An 18,947-nucleotide genomic window follows, 5' to 3' on the forward strand; every position below is an offset into this window, starting at 1 on the left:
CAAAGATGTAAAATCAGCGGTAAACAATGATCGTTTAAGCTCATGTAAAAAACATATTCAAGAAAGTTTTCCAGCAAACTTACTTTTCTTTATTCTAAAAAGACGACTGAATTAAAAAATCTTGGATTGTCGCGTGCTTTAAACCCGATCTCTCAGTTTAGCCGATAACTGGTCTTAGCCGATAACTGGTACAGTACCAGTATCCCATTAGCGTAAATTCAAATCAGGCAGAAACGTGATGTTTTTCTTGACAAAAACATCATTTTTGATAGATGTTTATGTTTTACAAGTGCATTGTTGTGAATATGCTATTCTTTATGTTTACAGGTAAAAAACAAAGGTTTAATATGAATTGCCTTTATAAATTCTGATGATTTAAATCAATAGTACATGTTTACATGTTTTTCTTTTGATGATAATGTACTTAGCAAAATAAAAGAAAGACAATCCAAATTTTACAATATGCCATATAATCGTTCGCCTACAGCGTAGAAAACAAATGTCATTTTACAAGAAATAACACTGCTGTGCTATGTAATCAATACGTCTACTGTAATTCACATACACTCTATGCCATATACACATAAACGTTATGCTTTATCAACTAGTTAAACGCTGTACGTAAACTTATATCAGCTTTCTAAAAACACTCTAAAAATAAACATGCAAACTTCTTTGTGTACAGCCAGTTGTATAGCATGGCTTGTAAAAAAACCATGGGAAATTCGCCAACCGCCCGGCAGAAATGGAAACCATAATCTGCGAGCGTGTAGGATGGGGTTCGCGCAATACACCTTAAACTTCTATTTAACCGGTAATTTCACTTTTATGTATTCTTCAAAAAAGTGAGGGGGTCATTTTCATCCAGTTTTAATTTTCTGTTTGTAATGCAAAAATGTTTGCTGGCAAAAATGATAAAGGGGGGGGGGGTCATGTTACGTTCTTGAAATATTTCTGGGGTCTTTTTTCATCTACATTACCTGGACACTAAGTTTTGGTGTCAGGAAATAAAATTAAGACTATTTTTTTATCATTTATCGGGCTCGTAATTTACCAATAACGAATAGCTTGCCTCCATACCAAAGTGTCGTTTAAAATCTAAAAAAGCTAAATTACACTGAGACGCAGTGAGCCCACAGTAAGAATGTTTTTGAGAGAGAGAGAGAGAGAGAGAGAGAGAGAGAGAGAGAGAGAGAGAGAGAGAGAGAGATGAGAGAGAGAGATGAGAGAGACTGATTAGTCAGTTGAGTCTATAGAAGACGTTAAATCTCTGCATGTTTCTAACAGTGGCCTCAAGAGCTTTAGTGGTTTGGGGATTAAGCTCATAAGGTACAATCTCATATTACATCTGTGTCCTTGTTTTGACAGCTTGATTTCACATATTTCTAACAGTGGCTCTGAGAGCTTTAGTCATTGGTCAGGATATAGCTCCTTCATACTGGAGGTAAAATCTCACATTAGATCTGTTTCCTTGTTTTGCACAGCTTTTTATCACATATAACTAGACTTCGACCCGTGCGTGCATGGGTTGACATTGCATATCGGACATTTACAAAATAGAGATATCGACACACCGTATTATTGACATTTACATAACAAAGATATAAGGCAACAATAATGCTATTAATTTCACTACACTTTCCTCAGTTTGAATAATCTAACTGTGTCTCGGTAAAGGGCTTCACCACATTTAGAAAGCCTTCCATATACATGTAATGTAGCAGGAAATTACAGAATAGCTCCGGAACGATTTTGGAGAAAACTAATGAAGTTGCCTTAAAAATAACAGTCAAATCCATCATAATAAACCTTTTTGAGACTATAAATGCCTTTCATATAACAATTTTAATCCATATAATGAAATAATTCAACACGTTTTCACCAACGTACATGTATATTCTTTCCCACAGAGACAATACACAGAACTCATTTTATCGGAATACTGGGTCTGTAGGACATTTTTCATTTTTACAATAAAACACATTCCATCTTCACTCTCCTAAGAAATATCATGTAATTTTTTTTTGGCATGTAAGCAAATATTTTTTGTCATCACGATAACAAAAGTAAGTACATGCACTGAGTTGAACTGTATATTTGTTATTTTATGCTTTCTCTCATAAGAAATCTTTAATAGATATGAACGGAATATAAAGCACCTTTAATTAAATTAAAATTTACAATTAAATTTGATATTGTATAAACATAGACTAATGATCCCGTTACCGTGAATGTACTGTCTAAGCGCAAGATTGTATAATAAAAAAAATCCGGATGATTTCCGGGATTTTTTTAATGAAGTTTCGTTGATTATTAATTTGCGAAGCGTAACTGAGAAAAAATAAAAAAAAAAAATTGGTAATCTTCACATACCAATGACGTTTACAATATAAAAAAAAAACAAAAGGCAGAATTCCTCCGATCTATCGGTATTAAAAACCAAAAAGTCGAGTCTATTCTTTTTTAATATAGTAGCATAGATGTGATAAAATCACGTTGCATTACACGATTCTGTTTTACAATTACCTATTTAAACTTTATCACCTGTCCATGATCACGACATTAAGCCGTGCAAAAGAAGTTATATAAAATTTCATTCTAGTTGTAACGCGCTTTCTAATTGGCTAAAGCAATATTTTATATATCATAAAGAATGTTGCTTACGTCATAATAAGACTAACGTCAAAAATGTATCAATACGCCTGATGTTACGTTTGAATTTTGTACATCTGCATGTTATTTTAAAAATCAAATGACCGTTTTTTCTACAATGAAGAGTAAAAAAATTAAATAATAGGCAATGAATTCAAAATTTATTAGTTTTATACGATATAAAATGGTTTGAAACAGTTTACGCTTTTTTATTACCCGATTCTCGGTTAATAAAGCCTAATCTGCCCTAAACCATTTTACATCGTATAAAACTAATGAGTATTGAATTAATCCCTTAAAAAAGAAAAAAAAAAGATTAAATGGTCATTTATTTTAGCAAAATATAGTTATTTTGATTTTAGTGATTGGTTAGAGAGAGAAAGACAGAGGGGGTTGTACTTATAAAATACTTAATATCCGACATGATTTTATTTTAAAATACTATTCTAAAATGGTTGAATATAAAATCGTTCTATTTATTCATAATTGTGTATATTATATAATTCAGTGTCATTAAATATTCTAACTATTAAGGATTTGTTTTAACGTAAGTGTTGTATAGATTATTTTAGGCAAATATTGTTAAACTGCTCAATTTATAGATACTTTAACACTAACCTTTATTTATTCAGGATTACAACGATTAGCTGTTACAGTAGCTAGTTTTCATCATGGTTCTGCATTAAAACATATTTACAATAATATACAAATTATAATGATACAATCAGTATCTAAATGTAAACTTTCATTCTTATATCTTATATTAGTGCCAAACAACCTGCTAAAAATTGAGTATGCTGTCAATATTAAATTTTTCCTATGTGTTTAAAAACAATGTTCTATTTATCGTTGATATGTAGCTGTACTAAATATGAAATTACAATTTCTTCTATATAAGCTACCATACTGGCACTGTACCAGTTATCGGCTAAAATTTAACGTTTTCTTTTCGTAATTCCTTATTTCTTGATATTTTTGGATAAAACTTGACATACTTTAAAAAGTGAACTCCTTATTTATCAATCTGTTAGTTTATATCATTATTTAGAACCCAAAACATCTTGTTTTGTGCTTTTAAGCACGCCCCGAATTTGCCGAGATTTTACGATTTACTGTACCAGTTATCGGCTACGTGATAATAACATAGTAAAAATCCGTGTTCATGTTGATTTTATACTCTGCTAAATATAGTTTGAATTATGCCCCTTTGCTAGGTCGGACTAAAGTATTCGGGGTCATGATACATTATAAACAAAACTCATAAAATAATTTGTTTATTATCATACGGTAATACAACAAATCGTATACTATTCAATACATAATTGTGCAATCAGGTGTTCAATTGCACTACGAATTTCTCGGAAATTCGTGAGTTCCTTTTGTTTATACATATTAAATGTATTGATTTTATATGTCAAATCAAAGAAGGGATATAATAACGTATCACAAAGAGGTAATATTCTATTTTTAACTTATTACGTCACTTCCCCCACTGCTGAAAGTGCAAAGATGTAAAATCAGCGGTAAACAATGATCGTTTAAGCTCATGTAAAAAACATATTCAAGAAAGTTTTCCAGCAAACTTACTTTTCTTTATTCTAAAAAGACGACTGAATTAAAAAATCTTGGATTGTCGCGTGCTTTAAACCCGATCTCTCAGTTTAGCCGATAACTGGTCTTAGCCGATAACTGGTACAGTACCAGTATCCCATTAGCGTAAATTCAAATCAGGCAGAAACGTGATGTTTTTCTTGACAAAAACATCATTTTTGATAGATGTTTATGTTTTACAAGTGCATTGTTGTGAATATGCTATTCTTTATGTTTACAGGTAAAAAACAAAGGTTTAATATGAATTGCCTTTATAAATTCTGATGATTTAAATCAATAGTACATGTTTACATGTTTTTCTTTTGATGATAATGTACTTAGCAAAATAAAAGAAAGACAATCCAAATTTTACAATATGCCATATAATCGTTCGCCTACAGCGTAGAAAACAAATGTCATTTTACAAGAAATAACACTGCTGTGCTATGTAATCAATACGTCTACTGTAATTCACATACACTCTATGCCATATACACATAAACGTTATGCTTTATCAACTAGTTAAACGCTGTACGTAAACTTATATCAGCTTTCTAAAAACACTCTAAAAATAAACATGCAAACTTCTTTGTGTACAGCCAGTTGTATAGCATGGCTTGTAAAAAAACCATGGGAAATTCGCCAACCGCCCGGCAGAAATGGAAACCATAATCTGCGAGCGTGTAGGATGGGGTTCGCGCAATACACCTTAAACTTCTATTTAACCGGTAATTTCACTTTTATGTATTCTTCAAAAAAGTGAGGGGGTCATTTTCATCCAGTTTTAATTTTCTGTTTGTAATGCAAAAATGTTTGCTGGCAAAAATGATAAAGGGGGGGGGGGGGTCATGTTACGTTCTTGAAATATTTCTGGGGTCTTTTTTCATCTACATTACCTGGACACTAAGTTTTGGTGTCAGGAAATAAAATTAAGACTATTTTTTTTATCATTTATCGGGCTCGTAATTTACCAATAACGAATAGCTTGCCTCCATACCAAAGTGTCGTTTAAAATCTAAAAAAGCTAAATTACACTGAGACGCAGTGAGCCCACAGTAAGAATGTTTTTGAGAGAGAGAGAGAGAGAGAGAGAGAGAGAGAGAGAGAGAGAGAGAGAGAGAGATGAGAGAGAGAGATGAGAGAGACTGATTAGTCAGTTGAGTCTATAGAAGACGTTAAATCTCTGCATGTTTCTAACAGTGGCCTCAAGAGCTTTAGTGGTTTGGGGATTAAGCTCATAAGGTACAATCTCATATTACATCTGTGTCCTTGTTTTGACAGCTTGATTTCACATATTTCTAACAGTGGCTCTGAGAGCTTTAGTCATTGGTCAGGATATAGCTCCTTCATACTGGAGGTAAAATCTCACATTAGATCTGTTTCCTTGTTTTGCACAGCTTTTTATCACATATAACTAGACTTCGACCCGTGCGTGCATGGGTTGACATTGCATATCGGACATTTACAAAATAGAGATATCGACACACCGTATTATTGACATTTACATAACAAAGATATAAGGCAACAATAATGCTATTAATTTCACTACACTTTCCTCAGTTTGAATAATCTAACTGTGTCTCGGTAAAGGGCTTCACCACATTTAGAAAGCCTTCCATATACATGTAATGTAGCAGGAAATTACAGAATAGCTCCGGAACGATTTTGGAGAAAACTAATGAAGTTGCCTTAAAAATAACAGTCAAATCCATCATAATAAACCTTTTTGAGACTATAAATGCCTTTCATATAACAATTTTAATCCATATAATGAAATAATTCAACACGTTTTCACCAACGTACATGTATATTCTTTCCCACAGAGACAATACACAGAACTCATTTTATCGGAATACTGGGTCTGTAGGACATTTTTCATTTTTACAATAAAACACATTCCATCTTCACTCTCCTAAGAAATATCATGTAATTTTTTTTTGGCATGTAAGCAAATATTTTTTGTCATCACGATAACAAAAGTAAGTACATGCACTGAGTTGAACTGTATATTTGTTATTTTATGCTTTCTCTCATAAGAAATCTTTAATAGATATGAACGGAATATAAAGCACCTTTAATTAAATTAAAATTTACAATTAAATTTGATATTGTATAAACATAGACTAATGATCCCGTTACCGTGAATGTACTGTCTAAGCGCAAGATTGTATAATAAAAAAAATCCGGATGATTTCCGGGATTTTTTTAATGAAGTTTCGTTGATTATTAATTTGCGAAGCGTAACTGAGAAAAAATAAAAAAAAAAAATTGGTAATCTTCACATACCAATGACGTTTACAATATAAAAAAAAAACAAAAGGCAGAATTCCTCCGATCTATCGGTATTAAAAACCAAAAAGTCGAGTCTATTCTTTTTTAATATAGTAGCATAGATGTGATAAAATCACGTTGCATTACACGATTCTGTTTTACAATTACCTATTTAAACTTTATCACCTGTCCATGATCACGACATTAAGCCGTGCAAAAGAAGTTATATAAAATTTCATTCTAGTTGTAACGCGCTTTCTAATTGGCTAAAGCAATATTTTATATATCATAAAGAATGTTGCTTACGTCATAATAAGACTAACGTCAAAAATGTATCAATACGCCTGATGTTACGTTTGAATTTTGTACATCTGCATGTTATTTTAAAAATCAAATGACCGTTTTTTCTACAATGAAGAGTAAAAAAATTAAATAATAGGCAATGAATTCAAAATTTATTAGTTTTATACGATATAAAATGGTTTGAAACAGTTTACGCTTTTTTATTACCCGATTCTCGGTTAATAAAGCCTAATCTGCCCTAAACCATTTTACATCGTATAAAACTAATGAGTATTGAATTAATCCCTTAAAAAAGAAAAAAAAAAGATTAAATGGTCATTTATTTTAGCAAAATATAGTTATTTTGATTTTAGTGATTGGTTAGAGAGAGAAAGACAGAGGGGGTTGTACTTATAAAATACTTAATATCCGACATGATTTTATTTTAAAATACTATTCTAAAATGGTTGAATATAAAATCGTTCTATTTATTCATAATTGTGTATATTATATAATTCAGTGTCATTAAATATTCTAACTATTAAGGATTTGTTTTAACGTAAGTGTTGTATAGATTATTTTAGGCAAATATTGTTAAACTGCTCAATTTATAGATACTTTAACACTAACCTTTATTTATTCAGGATTACAACGATTAGCTGTTACAGTAGCTAGTTTTCATCATGGTTCTGCATTAAAACATATTTACAATAATATACAAATTATAATGATACAATCAGTATCTAAATGTAAACTTTCATTCTTATATCTTATATTAGTGCCAAACAACCTGCTAAAAATTGAGTATGCTGTCAATATTAAATTTTTCCTATGTGTTTAAAAACAATGTTCTATTTATCGTTGATATGTAGCTGTACTAAATATGAAATTACAATTTCTTCTATATAAGCTACCATACTGGCACTGTACCAGTTATCGGCTAAAATTTAACGTTTTCTTTTCGTAATTCCTTATTTCTTGATATTTTTGGATAAAACTTGACATACTTTAAAAAGTGAACTCCTTATTTATCAATCTGTTAGTTTATATCATTATTTAGAACCCAAAACATCTTGTTTTGTGCTTTTAAGCACGCCCCGAATTTGCCGAGATTTTACGATTTACTGTACCAGTTATCGGCTACGTGATAATAACATAGTAAAAATCCGTGTTCATGTTGATTTTATACTCTGCTAAATATAGTTTGAATTATGCCCCTTTGCTAGGTCGGACTAAAGTATTCGGGGTCATGATACATTATAAACAAAACTCATAAAATAATTTGTTTATTATCATACGGTAATACAACAAATCGTATACTATTCAATACATAATTGTGCAATCAGGTGTTCAATTGCACTACGAATTTCTCGGAAATTCGTGAGTTCCTTTTGTTTATACATATTAAATGTATTGATTTTATATGTCAAATCAAAGAAGGGATATAATAACGTATCACAAAGAGGTAATATTCTATTTTTAACTTATTACGTCACTTCCCCCACTGCTGAAAGTGCAAAGATGTAAAATCAGCGGTAAACAATGATCGTTTAAGCTCATGTAAAAAACATATTCAAGAAAGTTTTCCAGCAAACTTACTTTTCTTTATTCTAAAAAGACGACTGAATTAAAAAATCTTGGATTGTCGCGTGCTTTAAACCCGATCTCTCAGTTTAGCCGATAACTGGTCTTAGCCGATAACTGGTACAGTACCAGTATCCCATTAGCGTAAATTCAAATCAGGCAGAAACGTGATGTTTTTCTTGACAAAAACATCATTTTTGATAGATGTTTATGTTTTACAAGTGCATTGTTGTGAATATGCTATTCTTTATGTTTACAGGTAAAAAACAAAGGTTTAATATGAATTGCCTTTATAAATTCTGATGATTTAAATCAATAGTACATGTTTACATGTTTTTCTTTTGATGATAATGTACTTAGCAAAATAAAAGAAAGACAATCCAAATTTTACAATATGCCATATAATCGTTCGCCTACAGCGTAGAAAACAAATGTCATTTTACAAGAAATAACACTGCTGTGCTATGTAATCAATACGTCTACTGTAATTCACATACACTCTATGCCATATACACATAAACGTTATGCTTTATCAACTAGTTAAACGCTGTACGTAAACTTATATCAGCTTTCTAAAAACACTCTAAAAATAAACATGCAAACTTCTTTGTGTACAGCCAGTTGTATAGCATGGCTTGTAAAAAAACCATGGGAAATTCGCCAACCGCCCGGCAGAAATGGAAACCATAATCTGCGAGCGTGTAGGATGGGGTTCGCGCAATACACCTTAAACTTCTATTTAACCGGTAATTTCACTTTTATGTATTCTTCAAAAAAGTGAGGGGGTCATTTTCATCCAGTTTTAATTTTCTGTTTGTAATGCAAAAATGTTTGCTGGCAAAAATGATAAAGGGGGGGGGGGTCATGTTACGTTCTTGAAATATTTCTGGGGTCTTTTTTCATCTACATTACCTGGACACTAAGTTTTGGTGTCAGGAAATAAAATTAAGACTATTTTTTTTATCATTTATCGGGCTCGTAATTTACCAATAACGAATAGCTTGCCTCCATACCAAAGTGTCGTTTAAAATCTAAAAAAGCTAAATTACACTGAGACGCAGTGAGCCCACAGTAAGAATGTTTTTGAGAGAGAGAGAGAGAGAGAGAGAGAGAGAGAGAGAGAGAGAGAGAGAGAGAGAGAGAGAGATGAGAGAGAGAGATGAGAGAGACTGATTAGTCAGTTGAGTCTATAGAAGACGTTAAATCTCTGCATGTTTCTAACAGTGGCCTCAAGAGCTTTAGTGGTTTGGGGATTAAGCTCATAAGGTACAATCTCATATTACATCTGTGTCCTTGTTTTGACAGCTTGATTTCACATATTTCTAACAGTGGCTCTGAGAGCTTTAGTCATTGGTCAGGATATAGCTCCTTCATACTGGAGGTAAAATCTCACATTAGATCTGTTTCCTTGTTTTGCACAGCTTTTTATCACATATAACTAGACTTCGACCCGTGCGTGCATGGGTTGACATTGCATATCGGACATTTACAAAATAGAGATATCGACACACCGTATTATTGACATTTACATAACAAAGATATAAGGCAACAATAATGCTATTAATTTCACTACACTTTCCTCAGTTTGAATAATCTAACTGTGTCTCGGTAAAGGGCTTCACCACATTTAGAAAGCCTTCCATATACATGTAATGTAGCAGGAAATTACAGAATAGCTCCGGAACGATTTTGGAGAAAACTAATGAAGTTGCCTTAAAAATAACAGTCAAATCCATCATAATAAACCTTTTTGAGACTATAAATGCCTTTCATATAACAATTTTAATCCATATAATGAAATAATTCAACACGTTTTCACCAACGTACATGTATATTCTTTCCCACAGAGACAATACACAGAACTCATTTTATCGGAATACTGGGTCTGTAGGACATTTTTCATTTTTACAATAAAACACATTCCATCTTCACTCTCCTAAGAAATATCATGTAATTTTTTTTTGGCATGTAAGCAAATATTTTTTGTCATCACGATAACAAAAGTAAGTACATGCACTGAGTTGAACTGTATATTTGTTATTTTATGCTTTCTCTCATAAGAAATCTTTAATAGATATGAACGGAATATAAAGCACCTTTAATTAAATTAAAATTTACAATTAAATTTGATATTGTATAAACATAGACTAATGATCCCGTTACCGTGAATGTACTGTCTAAGCGCAAGATTGTATAATAAAAAAAATCCGGATGATTTCCGGGATTTTTTTAATGAAGTTTCGTTGATTATTAATTTGCGAAGCGTAACTGAGAAAAAATAAAAAAAAAAAAATTGGTAATCTTCACATACCAATGACGTTTACAATATAAAAAAAAAACAAAAGGCAGAATTCCTCCGATCTATCGGTATTAAAAACCAAAAAGTCGAGTCTATTCTTTTTTAATATAGTAGCATAGATGTGATAAAATCACGTTGCATTACACGATTCTGTTTTACAATTACCTATTTAAACTTTATCACCTGTCCATGATCACGACATTAAGCCGTGCAAAAGAAGTTATATAAAATTTCATTCTAGTTGTAACGCGCTTTCTAATTGGCTAAAGCAATATTTTATATATCATAAAGAATGTTGCTTACGTCATAATAAGACTAACGTCAAAAATGTATCAATACGCCTGATGTTACGTTTGAATTTTGTACATCTGCATGTTATTTTAAAAATCAAATGACCGTTTTTTCTACAATGAAGAGTAAAAAAATTAAATAATAGGCAATGAATTCAAAATTTATTAGTTTTATACGATATAAAATGGTTTGAAACAGTTTACGCTTTTTTATTACCCGATTCTCGGTTAATAAAGCCTAATCTGCCCTAAACCATTTTACATCGTATAAAACTAATGAGTATTGAATTAATCCCTTAAAAAAGAAAAAAAAAAGATTAAATGGTCATTTATTTTAGCAAAATATAGTTATTTTGATTTTAGTGATTGGTTAGAGAGAGAAAGACAGAGGGGGTTGTACTTATAAAATACTTAATATCCGACATGATTTTATTTTAAAATACTATTCTAAAATGGTTGAATATAAAATCGTTCTATTTATTCATAATTGTGTATATTATATAATTCAGTGTCATTAAATATTCTAACTATTAAGGATTTGTTTTAACGTAAGTGTTGTATAGATTATTTTAGGCAAATATTGTTAAACTGCTCAATTTATAGATACTTTAACACTAACCTTTATTTATTCAGGATTACAACGATTAGCTGTTACAGTAGCTAGTTTTCATCATGGTTCTGCATTAAAACATATTTACAATAATATACAAATTATAATGATACAATCAGTATCTAAATGTAAACTTTCATTCTTATATCTTATATTAGTGCCAAACAACCTGCTAAAAATTGAGTATGCTGTCAATATTAAATTTTTCCTATGTGTTTAAAAACAATGTTCTATTTATCGTTGATATGTAGCTGTACTAAATATGAAATTACAATTTCTTCTATATAAGCTACCATACTGGCACTGTACCAGTTATCGGCTAAAATTTAACGTTTTCTTTTCGTAATTCCTTATTTCTTGATATTTTTGGATAAAACTTGACATACTTTAAAAAGTGAACTCCTTATTTATCAATCTGTTAGTTTATATCATTATTTAGAACCCAAAACATCTTGTTTTGTGCTTTTAAGCACGCCCCGAATTTGCCGAGATTTTACGATTTACTGTACCAGTTATCGGCTACGTGATAATAACATAGTAAAAATCCGTGTTCATGTTGATTTTATACTCTGCTAAATATAGTTTGAATTATGCCCCTTTGCTAGGTCGGACTAAAGTATTCGGGGTCATGATACATTATAAACAAAACTCATAAAATAATTTGTTTATTATCATACGGTAATACAACAAATCGTATACTATTCAATACATAATTGTGCAATCAGGTGTTCAATTGCACTACGAATTTCTCGGAAATTCGTGAGTTCCTTTTGTTTATACATATTAAATGTATTGATTTTATATGTCAAATCAAAGAAGGGATATAATAACGTATCACAAAGAGGTAATATTCTATTTTTAACTTATTACGTCACTTCCCCCACTGCTGAAAGTGCAAAGATGTAAAATCAGCGGTAAACAATGATCGTTTAAGCTCATGTAAAAAAACATATTCAAGAAAGTTTTCCAGCAAACTTACTTTTCTTTATTCTAAAAAGACGACTGAATTAAAAAATCTTGGATTGTCGCGTGCTTTAAAACCCGATCTCTCAGTTTAGCCGATAACTGGTCTTAGCCGATAACTGGTACAGTACCAGTATCCCATTAGCGTAAATTCAAATCAGGCAGAAACGTGATGTTTTTCTTGACAAAAACATCATTTTTGATAGATGTTTATGTTTTACAAGTGCATTGTTGTGAATATGCTATTCTTTATGTTTACAGGTAAAAAACAAAGGTTTAATATGAATTGCCTTTATAAATTCTGATGATTTAAATCAATAGTACATGTTTACATGTTTTTCTTTTGATGATAATGTACTTAGCAAAATAAAAGAAAGACAATCCAAATTTTACAATATGCCATATAATCGTTCGCCTACAGCGTAGAAAACAAATGTCATTTTACAAGAAATAACACTGCTGTGCTATGTAATCAATACGTCTACTGTAATTCACATACACTCTATGCCATATACACATAAACGTTATGCTTTATCAACTAGTTAAACGCTGTACGTAAACTTATATCAGCTTTCTAAAAACACTCTAAAAATAAACATGCAAACTTCTTTGTGTACAGCCAGTTGTATAGCATGGCTTGTAAAAAAACCATGGGAAATTCGCCAACCGCCCGGCAGAAATGGAAACCATAATCTGCGAGCGTGTAGGATGGGGTTCGCGCAATACACCTTAAACTTCTATTTAACCGGTAATTTCACTTTTATGTATTCTTCAAAAAAGTGAGGGGGTCATTTTCATCCAGTTTTAATTTTCTGTTTGTAATGCAAAAATGTTTGCTGGCAAAAATGATAAATTGTATAAAAAAAACAACAAGAGATGATTTTGTTCATTATTTTTTAATTTCAGCATTTAGTTAGGGTAACCTTTGTTAAACGAAAATTTGTGGAAAAATTCAAAACACCAAATTCTAAGAGATACATGTATAGTAGCAATATTTTAAGTTGTGTTGAAACGTTTTTGAAAAAAAAAATTAGATGGTTAACGGTAATACATTAGAGAACAAAACTTAAAAATGTGACACTTAATTGAACTTGTTTATCATTATTGAACAGTTTAACTGTTTTTATGGAAACAAAACCTAAAATGTCGTGCATTGTTCTTCACTATGCAGTAGCAGTGAAATGATTGATAGTTTTACGTTCAACGGATATTTATTGCGAAGGGCTTTATGACAGATTTTACCACTCTCCGACGAAAATTATCCCCTCAGTAAATTATTATATTATTTCCATTTTTTACATTTTAAAACAACATAAATGAAAGCCTGTATTTTGTCATGTAGCACATGCTATGTATAACTACGCGGCGCAGCAAGTACTGTTTTTGGTTACGCTATAAGATACGTCCATTTTGTGTCACTCATCTTTTATGATATCATTTGGTTTTATGCTTCAAAATTGGTTTGTTTTGTTATCACAGAAAAAGGCAGTTAAAGGGTAAATATATAGTTTTAGTTTATGTGTGCAGTAAACAAGGTGGATTTTTTTTCTTAAAAAAAAAATAGATAGATTATACCAGATTTATTTCAATTATTAACACGCTTTTCCAAAACAAATAAAAATAAGAAAGATTGTGAAATATGCCATAATTAAACAGGAAGTAAAAATATGTAGTGTCGTGAAAAAAAATCCAATAAAATATATAAAACAAATAATGAATAGGAAACAATAAACACAAGATCATGAATAAACACAAGGCAAAACATTGATGTATCTATAAAACGTGTTTTGAATATTTTGGTAAATGTGGACATAGAGCGTATACATGTTACATTGTATATCAATTTTACCCCTGTTTTAGCTTACTGAATCTCGATACGCTAGAGAGATTTTCTTATTACTGTTTGTCCAGTGTCCATCTCTCCATTCTATCTGTCTGTCCTTTTGTCCATCCGACTGTATGTTCTTACGTTGAATTTATCTTCGGATAATTAGATATTTCATAATTTGTTGATTTGTTGTTTTGTTAACTTAAATAATTTGCCAGAAAGGCTAAAACATTTGAAAAGGCATTGTCAGGTAGATTCATGTAACTCAAATATTGGGACAACATTTACTTAGGATGCAGAATCTATAGGGAAAAAATACATTTCCTTTTCAAAAATCAATTGACCAGAAATATGTTACCTGTATGAAAGCATCCTCACGTAAAGTAGCTACAACAGTTATCAAATCATGATTTCCTTGGTAAAATGGCGGCACTATAAGGCTCCAATGTATTACATTGGTGTAAAGAGACACTGACATTTTAAGTTCCTTTTTACAATATTGCCTAGAAAAACTGTTAAATATATGGAGCATCTTGGGTAAGTGTAAATTCTAGTGTTTTTTTTTTCAAGATCCCAGGTTGTAGAGTACTTTCACATGTGAGTCTTATTTTCACACAGACAAATACACAATTTTAACAAATCAAGAAAAAATTGTTTCCGTTGTTGGTGTTCAAACATCAATGATATGAATTAGGTTTTAAAGAGAGATAAAACATAAGTTAATGACAGCAATTAAACTTCATAGCCACCATAAAAATGGACATATATCACATTACTGCTAATGGCTGAGAAGTCCTGAATAAATGTGTTTTTTACGGCATAGTGTTGTAGCGACTGGGAATGAACTGGCAGGCTTTTGTCCTACTCGGTTTAATTTCTTTAATATCTATTCATGTGATATTCAGGTAATTACCTGGGCTACATTTCTAACAATTTTTAAGTCGTGTTTCATTTAGTTAACATCGTAAATTATATCCATTGCATCTCTATTTTTTTCCTGAAATAATAAAACTTATAAATATACATTTGCATAATGTATCAATCATCCTGTTCTATCCTGTAGTTGAGTACATTTTGTAATATAACAAAAAACGTTCCTTATCAATTGCAAGCAATGCCAAGACAATGTTAGACAGAAATGATAAAAACAAGGGACAACAAATATTCATATGATGAAGGTGTGTCAATCAGTTAAATGCCATTTGACTGTGAGATTACTAAAAGCATAAAATTTGACTGTAAGGTTACTAAAAGGTATATCATTCTATGCCATTCAATCAGCTTTCTAGACTTTTCAGTGAGCGCTTAGTAAACTGCATGGCAAAGCTTCACCCTGTGATTTTTAGTTTTGTTCATTTTTTCAGGCACGTATATTGCTTTTGTTAAACACGTCAGCGATCTGCAAAATACATTGATTTCATGTTTCGCAGCAGCCAAAAATCTGATACTATGCCCGATATACAATAAAACAATGTTAGATGATACGATAACAAGACAACCATAAACGTAACTTGTGCGACTATATCACTACAAACAATTTGAAAAAAATAAATGAATCAAAATACACAATAATAGAAAAATTAGTAAAAATTTCCTCTGCTTTAACATTCTGTTTTAAAACAGTTAAATTTGTTATATATTGAACTTTGTAATTTATATTTTTAAAACTTTAAGCATTGACTGAACGCAGTCCTATTGGACATTTTTATACCCCTGTAATACAGCTACTATATAACTCTATATACGAAAAAACTCAAACATTTTGACTTTTGGACTGGAATTGTTAGATTGGAGCTGTGAAAATTACTGTTTAAAAAGACTGTTGACCGATGAGTCACATTCCGCAAAAACGTGTTATTGATTAGAAGGGGTATAACAAAACAGTTGTGATTGTGTCTCGGGCAAAAGTTGATCTGTCGACCTGCGGCAACAGTTTGCGAGATGGTCTGACAGATCAACCGCTGCCCTCGACCCCAGTCAACAACTATAATTTTTACCATGTAAGAGTTACAAAGTAATTAATCAATGGTGAGCTGTAATCGATCGAAGCCGGTAACTATCAGTAATCGATTTAAATCTCATACAGTGTTATGGCAATTGTGACGTTCATTTCAAGGTTAAGTCTTTCAAAATTGTTAACCAAAAGCTGCATAGCCGACAACGAAAACTCGCAGGCAAGTTACGACAGCGTACACACAATTGCACAACAATTAAGGAAAATAAAATTATTTATTTTAAATGAATATAAATTTTCTGACTCTTTGGACAATAATGCATGGTTTAATCTGTAGTTTGTCGGTGACTCAGACCCGACCTATAATACACGACTATCATTATACATTTTTATTGTATGTGGATTTTGATCATATGGGGCTCGGATACAATCGAGGAAAAGAAAAGGACCAAGTCTTTTCTTTTAAATATCAATTAAGAAAGTTATGTGACTGATATTTAACAATATTTGATTTTTTTTAAAATTTAATTTTGATGAAATGGACATTAAAACAATAAAACAAAAAAAAAACCGTTAAGCATTACTCATGTTTTATTTTTTTTATATTTTTTTAAGTGACATGTCATGGGAATAAGAACAAAACATTACTATTGTTTTAATTCTTTAGTGACGAAGTAGTTTTTAAGTGACAAAGAATGCTACTGACAACTATGTACTGTTTGTACTTGGAGGACTTATGTCTACTTCCTGAGCATTACACAACTGAAGTATTACTCTTGTTAAGGATATGAACATCGGTTGAAACACAAGAACTCTGCTAAGTTCTTTTTTTTAAACTTATGCCATAAATGTGTGCATTACGGAAGTAATTAATTCAGAAGTACATTCATAACTTCGCACTAATAAACAACGTACTCTCGTATTTTTATAATTTTTTTTTAAGCTTGGGTCTATTTTGCAAAACAACATTTCTATCGTGATGTAAAACACGTGAATTACAGACATTTCTAACTATTAAAAAAACCCACAACAAAACTAACTTAAATACCAAATAAAGATTTTGCCAAAAAAATTAAAGTTAACGTCTGTTTTCTTAAATTAGTAACAACTTTTTGTCGATTGGGAAATTTTAGCATGCAGTCTACATTATATAGCAATGCCAATTTGATATAGATGATTTTGCTTACTATTAAGATTGACTTATTTAAAACGTCTTGATAAACATCCGTGTCAATATATTACTATTGAATATACGAGGGTTGTCCAAAAAGTTCGTGGACACATGTGATTTCATTCTAAATAACGACGCTATATTTAGAAAAGTATTAAAATATTTTGATATAGACTATAATTATGCATGTGTATAAAATTCAGAACAATGTACATTCTCATAATGTAGTTATCACTACAAAAACATTGCCTGTACAGGCCGCACGGCCCAGTCTGACGGTTACACAACGTTTTTATAACGTCGTACGTAGAGCGTTGGTTTCTGTTACTTTTCAACGTAGTCACCTTTGCACTGCAAACACTTCTCACACCTTCTTAGCCATGAATCGAACACATCCGAATACCATTTACTGTCGATTTTAGATATAATGGTTCGAGTAGCATATTTAAGTTCATCAGACTTCTCAAATCTTACTCCTCTTAGCTGTGATTTGATGAAAGGAAAAATTGCAATATCCATCGGAGCAAGATCCGGACTGTATGGCGGGTATTCAAGAAGATTGAATCCTAGGTGTTCGATTTCCAGACACGTGGAAGCTGCCGTATGTGCAGGTGCATTATCCTGGTGTAGGATGATATTTCCAAGGTCCACAGCCATGGCAGGGCGTTTTTTCTTAATTGCCTTAACTAAGTCGCGGCGTAACACCTGTAATAAATAAAACCAATGTTTCGTTTGGTACACTGTATCTGGCTTTAGAATATGTGGGTTTGTAAATATATAGTAATTAAATAAATCAAAATTAAGATTAAAATGTCCGGGCATTAAATTTATGAATTACAATATGCTAAATGTAGCGAAATGGACGTTTTTAAATCTGTAATTACAATTTAAATGTGATGAAATGGGTAGTTCTCTACCTTGGAGTAGTATGCAGCATTCACCGTCAGACCGGAGGGTACAGCATGGACCAAAATCATTCCGTGCCGATCAGCAAAGAATATGTACATTTGTTTACCCACGGATTTCGCAACCTTCGGCTTTTTCGGTGGTGAACCCCGGTGTTTCCAAATGCTGGATTCTATTTTTGTTTCTGGATCAAAATGATGCAGCCAAGTCTCGTCCGTAGTAATGATTCTGTCGAGCAACTTCTCTCCTCCTCTTTTGAAATTCTGTATGAAAGCCTTACTTGTCTGCATTCGTCTTTTTTGTGCTCATCGGATAAAAGTCTGGGCACCCATCTTGCGCAAACACAGAAGTCTTCAGTGAGGATATTAAAAACCGAAGATTTGCTAACATCACTTATTGACGCGACTTCTCTTAACGTCAGACGTCTGTCCTTCATGACAATGTCATGAATGCGGGATTTCGTTTTATCGACACAAAGCAAAGGCCTTCCACTTCTTTCAGCGTCTTTTAAATCACAAACTCTTCTGCCTTCTTGTGTTCTCCATCA

General features: G+C 31.6%; 1 protein-coding gene across 1 annotated transcript; it reads right to left on the reverse strand.

Annotated features, from left to right (window-relative positions):
- Window positions 1-17,818: 17,818 nt before the first annotated feature.
- Window positions 17,819-18,690, reverse strand: LOC128174893 (histone-lysine N-methyltransferase SETMAR-like). The gene is made up of 2 exons (XM_052840318.1): window positions 18,412-18,690; window positions 17,819-18,199 (listed from the first exon to the last, which is right to left on the reverse strand). Exons 1-2 carry the CDS (start codon window positions 18,688-18,690, stop codon window positions 17,819-17,821), a joined length of 660 nt encoding a protein of 219 aa, XP_052696278.1.
- Between the last annotated feature and the right edge of the window lie 257 nt (window positions 18,691-18,947).

Source organism: Crassostrea angulata, chromosome 2 (genome assembly GCF_025612915.1).
Source record: "Crassostrea angulata isolate pt1a10 chromosome 2, ASM2561291v2, whole genome shotgun sequence".
NCBI lineage: Eukaryota > Metazoa > Mollusca > Bivalvia > Ostreida > Ostreidae > Magallana > Magallana angulata.